The 9,006-nt window shown below is 47.2% G+C and overlaps 1 protein-coding gene across 2 annotated transcripts; it reads right to left on the reverse strand.

The window, feature by feature from the left end:
* Positions 1-150: 150 nt before the first annotated feature.
* Positions 151-5,931, reverse strand: RPL31 (ribosomal protein L31). 2 transcript variants are annotated; one of them, XM_063078674.1, is made up of 5 exons: positions 5,851-5,931; positions 5,328-5,437; positions 2,371-2,496; positions 688-800; positions 151-215 (listed from the first exon to the last, which is right to left on the reverse strand). In XM_063078674.1, the coding sequence occupies exons 2-5, from the start codon at positions 5,432-5,434 to the stop codon at positions 184-186; spliced, it is 378 nt and encodes a 125-aa protein (XP_062934744.1). In that variant the 5' UTR covers positions 5,435-5,437; positions 5,851-5,931; the 3' UTR covers positions 151-183. The 2 variants fall into 2 exon arrangements, with proteins under 2 accessions (XP_062934744.1, XP_062934743.1); XM_063078673.1 differs by lacking the exon at positions 5,851-5,931 and adding an exon at positions 5,732-5,842.
* Between the last annotated feature and the right edge of the window lie 3,075 nt (positions 5,932-9,006).

The following is a 9,006-nucleotide window of genomic DNA, read 5'->3' on the forward strand; positions in this document are numbered from 1 at the left end:
GTCCAAATAATCAAACTCCAGGGGATTGGGAGAAGGGAGCCCTGGCTTCATTATTTAGGAAAAGCTCACCAAATGATCCCATAATTGGAACTGCTTTAGGATACCCAAGCACAGTATGTTGCAACTAGAAATGGAAAACCAAAACACAAAGGTGGTTTTCTAACTTTATTTGACAATCAGCAGTTAGTTCTCATCCACATTGACTGTCTGCAGATCTGCAAAAGAAGGGACAGTCAGCCAGCTTTCCCTACCCACAATCACATTTCATATCTGAACCCTCCAAAAACTTTTATAGAAGTGTCTGGGGCAAGTAGCAGCACTGAATTTTCCTTGACTTTTTACAACCCAGATACGGACCAGTTTTCTATTCTTTTGCATTTTCCCATGCCAAGACAACATTTTAGAAAAGGTATAATGAGGTGGTGCTTGGTTAGCTCACTTGGGAGACTGTAGTGCTGGTAACACTAAGGTCAAGGGTTTGGATCCCCATACCGGCCAGTGGCTGAAATAAATCCATTAAAAAAAAAAACAGTACGATGATGATACCCATTACTCATATCCCTACTGGGAGGTTACCAGACATATAGGTGCACAATAATTATCTGCTGGCCAGATAAACTCAGGTTATAAAAGGCTGACAACTTTTTTCTAAATTTAAACAGCTTTGTGGGATGGAGTGAAACTTACTTTTGAAGGTGGTAACAGGTACATAAGTAACCAAAGTATAGAGCTTGTTTGGTGAATCTTCATCCTCGTTACGTTTTCTGGACAACCGCACACGGATACGGTATGGGACATTCCTAATAAAAAATATATACGTGTTGTTAAAGCCAATGCCTCCTTTCACGAAAACAGGTACCAGCTGTATTCATGCATCCCATCCTTTCTTCTAATGCTCTATCCTTTGCTCTAATCTGACCAACCAGCCATTTATCAGTTCCCTGGAAAATAAAAGCATCTCCCCCCAGGCCGTGAACATTAAATCTTGTCCTCTCAGGATGCACACCTGGTAAGACACGTTAGGGCAGCCACCAATGACATTCAAACAATCCTAAGCAGAAGTGTGGGTCCAAATGTGCTAGGTCTTTTGCCTCTACCAGCAGCAGAGAAACCATGCTATGGGATTTTTCTATATTAAGTTTATGTTTGGAGAAACATTAAAAAAAATCCTACAGGCTATGCTGAACACATAAGACTTAAAATTTCTCTACCTTATGCATGCAAATCCTCTCATCCTACCTCACTCAACCTCTCAGCAGCAGTGTTACTGCATCTCCTTCCTACTGGTCATAGGATGTGCCAGCTGTTGGCCTAGGCCCCAGTTCCTATACACTCAGACTTCTCTTGGCTCTTGTGACACCATTCCTCCTTTAACATCTCAAGAAAGGCACTGGAGGTTCCCTTATTGGACACCTCTCCTCTGCCATACTCCTAAATGCTAGCCCCCTGCAGAGCTGAGTCTCAGGTCCTTTTCTTGGTCACCGCCTCCAACACTAAAGCTTCAATACCAGCCAGATGCAGACAACCCCACCTCCCTAGTCTCACAGAATCCCTAGTCCACACTACTGCCATTCTTCTGGCTGGTCCCTCCATTTACTCTGGTACGTTACAATAGCCTTTTTTTTTTTTTTTTTTTTTTTGTCGTTTTTTCGTGACCGGCACTCAGCTAGTGAGTGCACCAGTCATTCTTATATAGGATCCGAACCCGCGGCGGGAGCGTTACCGCGCTCCCAGCGCAGCACTCTACCAAGTGCGCCACGGGCTCGGCCCTACAATAGCCTTCACAGCAAGAACCACCTCCACTTTAAAGCAGTTTTCCAACGTTGGCACTACTGACATCTGGGCTGGATAATTCTTTTTGTGGGAGCCATCCCATGCATTGTAGGACGTTTAGCAGAGTCCCTGATCTGTAGCAACACCCAATAGTAACAAAAAAACACCCCCCAGGGGAGGGCAGGTAAAACTGCCTCAGGTTAAAGACCACTGCTCTAATGGTGGGCCTCCTATGATGTCTAAAGATGATCCTACGTGGTCTGGGCCCCCTGCCTCTCCATACTCACCCACTCATCTTCCAGGCATTAATTCCACCCCACCCGCACCTCCCTGCTCCCAGATCCCATCCTGTTTCCTCTCTGGGCAATGCCCTTCCTGCCCCTCACTACCAGCTCCTTCATGTTGGGTCTCAGTTCACTTGCCACATTAAAGGGCTTCCCCAAAGATGTAAGCTCACCCTTGAGTCACTGTCACAGTATTTTCTTTACATTTCCACAAGTATTAACCAAATTATTGAACTTATGTACTGTGTACCGTGAGCTGGATAAGCTGCTGTCATTGTAAAAGTTCACCTTCTAACACAGATAACTTTGGCACCTTATTCCTTTAGCCCAGACAGCTTTGTTGAGCCTGGTATCAATGCGCACATCTGGAGTCCCCATCTCCTTCATGGCAAATTTCCGGATCTCTTTGAGTGCCCGAGGAGCACGCTTCTTGAAACCCCTAAGATTCAAACATAAGTGTCTAAATTAATTAAATGAGCACAAAATTAAATGAAATATATACATGGCATGTCCTGTTTTTACAAAACAAATCTAATCTGAACCTTAACCTAGGCAGGAACAATCCTTTTGTCCCACCAGTAATGCCCAGCAATTGGCATAACACCTGGGACAAGTTGCACAATCCATTTTCACTGATGTGAAAACAGCAGAGACCTGGAACGTGTGGGGAGATTTCCTCTTAAGAAGTATGATGAGAACAACAGTTAATTCTGTGAAGCTTTTGGTATGTGTCAGTCACTGTCCTAGGAGTATACTCATTCATTCATTCATTCCTTTTTCCTGACTGGTAAGGGGATTGCAACCCTCGGCACGGTGTTGTCTGCACCACGCTCAGCCAGTGAGTGCACCAGCCATCCCTACATAGGATCCGAACCCGCGGCCTCGGCGCTACAAGCGCTTCACTCTCCCGAGTGAGCCATGGGGCCTGCCCACACATTTATTAACTTGTGTCTGTTCAAAACTCTGAGTTAGGTACTTGGTAACGTCTTTTTTTGTTGTTTAAGATGAGGGCACACAGATTAATTTATGCTTTCAGTTATATAAGAAATGTAAAAATACAGAACTTTACACAGGCTGAAAAGGTCAAGCATTTGGATAAGTGAAAGCCATTCCAAGTGAGACAAGGACCAAGCAGTCTAAAGAGGTGCCCTATCATTCCAAGACTGTACACTGCTCTTTTGCTCTGCCTTCACCAGCCTCCTTCCTTTTTCTAGAACCCATCAAGTAAGCTCACTTCATTTCCTCAACAAATACTTAACCATTTAGAAATAAAGGGTGCCAACAAATCCAGCAATTCGCAAAACAAAGTCCCCTGTTCTTCACATAGCTTATGTAACTGACCCATGGAGTACACTGGACTGCATTAGGAGAAAGATAAACCAAGGAAAAGAGAGAGCGTTAAGGAAGGGGACTGCAAGTTTCAACAAGATGGCCAAGGTGCTATTGGACTCAAGGTATGAAGGCAATGAGGGCGACCATTCAGTTATCTGTGAGAAAAGCATTGCAGAATAGGGGGGGAAAAAAAGTAAAAATAAAGCAAAACTATTCTGAAACAGGAGCATGCCTGGTATGATAAAGAAAATAAGTGGAACACCATTGGGACCATAGCAAGAACTCTGGCTATGAACCTGACTAAGATGGGAAGCCAAGGGAAGATTTGAGAACAGACTATGTTTAGGGTAGGGTAGGGAGCCACAGAGCTACTACTGTCACTATGAAAGAATGGCAGCAGTAGACCAGTGCAATTGGTTAGAGTGGCAGTGTATTCAGAAGGTACAGCTCACAGTATTTGCTAAATTGCTGGTGGAGAAAACAGGAAGGCCAAAAGAGAACAGGTTGGGGGTGGAGATGGAAACCAGGAGTTTGGTTTAGACCGTGTTAAGATTGAGATGCCTATTTAGACATTCAAATAGAGACATCGAACAGCAGTTGGATATTTTAAGTTGTAAAACTGTTTGCTATTACCAAGCACAGATAAAAAAGAGAGGGACTGAGTCCTGGGACACCTCAACATTAAAAGGGATGTGAGGGGACTTAGGAGCAGCCAGTCAGGTAGGAAGCAAAACACAAGGCTGCGGAGTCTCTGGAAGTCAAATGAACAATAAAGCATTTTCATGGAAGAATGAACTATCTCAATTGCTGCTGATCAAGTGAGGACTGAGAAATGACCGAGTTTAGTACCACAGATGTCCCTGCATCGGGCTTTAGCATCAAAGCACAAGATGCCTGTAAATCTCATTAGCACGGCTCACACCCACACTTTACAAATGTCCCATTATTTGCATGGCCTTTAAAACAACAGCCCTCCTTTCTCCCCAGACTTACTTTCTACTTGACACTTTTAAAACCATCTTAGATCTAATCCTTTTTTACCTTTCCCTACTATTAAGTAAACTAGGAAGGCAGGATTTTTGGCACCCTGCCATTATCTGCAGAGCCCAGCACGGTGCCTGACATGTCCCCCTAAAATGAATGGATGAATGCCTCAAATAAAGGGAGAGGAGGGAATGTGGTTTTTCACAAGCACCATTAACACATACGAAAAGACACTGGATTTTAGGTCCAGAAACCATCTCAGAGCCCTAGAATAAGACATGCATATAATAAATACTCCCTGGCTCACCTGCCAGGCCCAATGAGAATGGTGAAGTGCAAGTTAAATTCTGCTCCACCAACTGGTGCCTGAATACAGTATTTCCCCACATAGCGTTATGCTATGAAAAAAATCCAAATGACAGTATACAAGAGATTTGGTCTCTCTCTAGTTTTCCACTTCTGGTATTACAACTCAGCCAGTATTACTACTCATACATATCTTTAAGAGTGAGAGAACAAAAATAATCTCATTTAACGGTTCACATTCTGGGCTAGACACGGCTTTTTTTAGTGAACTGGTTAATTTTCCTGGAGTCTAAAGATATTAAAAAGTTTGATTTCCCTCAAATACACATCTTTTGCCTTTTAGCCTATTCAATTTTAATTCAGGTACTAAAGCAATGAGTAGGATGACGTTCTCATTTTATTATGCCCAAGTTTTCCAAAATTGACTCTTCCTACTCTAATCACTCAATCGCACGTTTCCAGTCACTAACCTCAGAGCAGTACACTTCAAACCCTACCAACCTAACTAAAGTCGGTACATGCATTACAGACTTTGAAGGAAAGCATAATTTCTGGACCACCTACATGTAAACGATTAGGCAGACTTCTCAGTGTGACAACCAGACGCGCGAGTTCGCAAGCGCCCGGGCCCACCGCAGGGATACTCACACTCCATGGATACGCTTGTGAATGTTGATGGTGTATTCTCGGGTCACCACCTCGTTGATGGCAGAACGGCCCTTCTTCTTCTCGCCGCCCTTCTTTGCAGGAGCCATCTCCTGCAAATGCAGGTGACAACGAAGCTCAGAGCACAATGGGACAAGACCAAGCCAAGTCCTCCTCCCGGGCTCGGCCTCACGCGGCCGCTCGCGGGGCCCTTCCGGGTGCGGAGAGTCTGGCTAGGCCCCCCGCAGCCCAGGTCTGGGCAAGGCCAAGCCGGCCACCCCGCGGCCCACGCATCCGCAGCCCTCAAAGGCCTCCGACCCGGAAACCCCTGCGGCCTTGGCTCCCCTATGCCGGGCCACTCTCCCTCCCAGGCTCCAGGAGCCCTTAAGCGCAGCGCAGATTCCCACCTCCCCGGATGGCAGAGCCCCGGGCCCGCTCCGGAGAGACCCCTCGGTCTAGGTAAGCACAATCCCGGGAGAGGATGAAGCCGGATTCCCGCAGCCAGGACACAGACGCGGGTACTCACCCTGTCGGGCCCAAGTTAGAGAGGAGGGGCGCGAGGGATTGTGGGAGAGGGAAAGCCGCGATTGCAAGTACAACTTCCGGGTCGCCTGGAGGCGGGAAGAGGGGATGCGGCTAGGGAAGGGGAGAGGCGGAGCTGTGACGTCACGTCGCGCGCCGGGGAAGGGGTGAGCGGGCCTCGGGGGCGGGGCCTGGGCCGGCAGGTGCTTTGCGCTCCGGCCGCTGGAGTCCGGCGCTGCGTGCACGGCGTCCTGCAGCCGGGTTCTCTCCTGTGCCGCCCTGTGGGGGCGCGAAGGCACTTGCACCCCTTGTCTGAGTTTCCAGAGGAAACCGAAACCCAGGCCCGGAGCTGGATGGGAGCAGGGCCAGGGGGAGAAGACGCTTTTCTGTTTTTCTATTCCCTCGTTCATTCCTCGGCAGCATTTACGGAACCTGCGGCAGGCGCTGCGCCTGGCTGGCGGTCCCCGGGATGCCTAAGACACAGCCCCCGCCCCGGAGCTGCTCACGTCGGCCGGGCGGACTCCTGAATGGGAATCGTCGCTGTCCTGGGTGCAGAAAGGAGCGGAGGCTTGCGCTGGGTCTGGAAGGACGGGCAGGAGATACTAGGCCGGGGAGCGGTGGAGCGTGCAGCACGTGAAAGGTCTGGAGCAGTACGGCGTGGCTTCCCAGGCTCCCGGCTGCGAGACGAGCTGGCCTGTGGGGACTCACTCACTCAAGAGTTTGGGTGTTACAGGTAATAAGGAGTCACCGAGAGGTCTTTTAGGAGGGCAGCGCCATGATCAGATTTGTTTCAGAATTAATTTGTCTACACTATGAAGAATAGCTTGGGAGTGGGAGGCAAGATGGTATCCAGGAGGCCAGTAGAAGGAAACTATTAACAAAATATAGACAAACGATGAGGGCTTGAACTAAGCAGTTGCAGCAGTGGGATTGGAAAGGAGAGGATTGATTTTATAGATACAAACAGGTAAAATCAAGAGGACTTGGAGAGAGAAGACCAGTGTAAACTCTACACTTAAGAGATATGGGAGGCGGAGGCTGTAAGAAATTGTAAATTGTTAGAACAGGAGGAAAAGACTTACTTCAAAATATTCTCACATAAGCCAAAAGGAAGGCCGCATGGTTAACAGGTACTAAATGCTACAGAGTTTGAATAGGGCAAAAACAGATGTACCCATTCGATTCTCCAAACGGGAGATGGTTAGCGATTGCTGTAGGAGTATTTTACTACTGCAGCACTGGGGAGTGAGCGGGGCTGCTTCCACCTGTCCCGTCCCTTGGGGCAGTAGAGACTGGAAGAAGACATACTGAGGGAGGGGAACAAAAGGCAGGGGAACTGGGGGAGTGATAGAGAGTTGGGTTGGATTAGTGGGTTAGACATGATGTAAGAGGTGATGGGAGCTCTGAAGAGGTTCCAGAAGGAACCTTCTCAGCCACCCAAAAGCCTAGGAACTGGATGTCACCAATCTAGAGATTCTGAGACAGTCAGATCCATGGATCCATGCGTTCCTTTTCCTTGATGAACTCCTTTATTTCACAAGAGCACAAGACAGCACAGGAGCTAAAGTTTTTGAGCCCTTTAATATCTGAAGGTATTTATTCAACCCTCAAATTTAAATTCTGGCTTGTATGGAATTCTAGGTTGAAAAGAATTTCTGCCCAGCGTTTTGAAGGCATTCTCCATTGTCTTCTGTCTTCCAATGTGGTTGTTGAGAGGTCATGCATTACCTTTGTGTGACCTGTTCTGTTTTCTTTCTGAAAGATTGTAGGATGTTTTCTTTATTCCTGAAGTTCTGAAATTTCATGATGATGATACTTCAATGCAAGGGAAATTTCCCAGAAGTAAAGAACCTTATTTTCCAAGTTGAAAGGGCCTTTTTTTAATTCTTGGCATTTCAGTGAATGGGAAAATGCCCAGACCAAGGCAAGACCAGTGCCATCCTGCTAACAGGGAGTTCAGCTATTGACACATTTCAGACAAGAAGATTGGGGATAGGCAGTTTCAGGGCTGGAGCAGGAGCTCTATAATCTCATCAGGAGACTGCCTTTGCATCCTTTATCAAGATGGGTGCTGCACCTCCAGGTTTCCCAACTGTCCTCAAAGGCCAGGGGTAAGAGTGGACAAGCACACTCTCCCCACGTCTCTTACCAGAAAACAAAGTTCTTTCCAGAAACTCCCAGCAGCTTTCTACTTGTCACTGGCTGCAGCGGTAGCACCCTTATAATCAGACTGGGGGAGTACATACTGGCCTAGCGCAAATGGGATTGCTATGATTACTTTAGCCTAGTGACGTTTTTTTTGGTTTTTGTTTTGTTTTTTGGGGGACTGGACTAGACACATTGTTGCCCCACACAAAATTGGGGTTCTGTTAAGGAAGAAGGGGGGTGGCACAATTTGTTTCAACCCCATGACACATGCTCTCACTTCCTTTTCTCCCCACTTCACGAACTACCTGTCCTCTTTCTCGTGCTCAGGCACCTGAAACCTGCCTCAGGCCTTCCACACCAGATGGCCCATTTGGGATCACTGTTCTGATTGTGACTCCCGCGACTCCCTGCATCACTCCCTGAAGATGTGATCCTGCCGTTTCCATTTGGCTCCCAGCACCTAGAGGGGAATTAGGACAGCCTCCTGGGACACCATCCATAAGGACAAAAGAATGTTACTGTAATAACTCAGAAGTCTGCTGCCTGCTGCCAGCTGTCTCAAGTTTCCATATAACTGATAAAATATGAATAGATCCTACTTCTTGCTGGAGCAAATAGATTCCTCTGGTGGAAATCTACAGAACACCCCTGTCCAGTGTCAACTCTGCTGCCTTAAATAAAGGTTGAACAGACATATAATAAAGGCTATTTGGTTTGAGACCTGAAGTCATTAACCTGCCTGGGGTTTCTGTGTTTCAGTTCAGTCCTGCAGGCTCTTTTCTTTCCCTCTCTAGCCTCAGGGGCCAGGCCAGTGACTGCTGGGCCTCCCAGGGACAGAAGCCACTCTGGGAACTTGCGTGCTTGGAAACTCTCCAGCATTTGTTAGCTGTGCTCATCACCCACGTTGCTTTACTTCCAGTGACTATAGAGAATCCTTACAATGAAGCAAGATCTGAATGCTTCCCTATGGGGGCAGCAAGAAAGAAGTGGACAGGCTGCATTCCAGTCCTCA

The sequence above is a fragment of the Cynocephalus volans genome, chromosome 14 (assembly GCF_027409185.1).
Source record: "Cynocephalus volans isolate mCynVol1 chromosome 14, mCynVol1.pri, whole genome shotgun sequence".
Classification (NCBI taxonomy): Eukaryota; Metazoa; Chordata; class Mammalia; order Dermoptera; family Cynocephalidae; genus Cynocephalus; species Cynocephalus volans.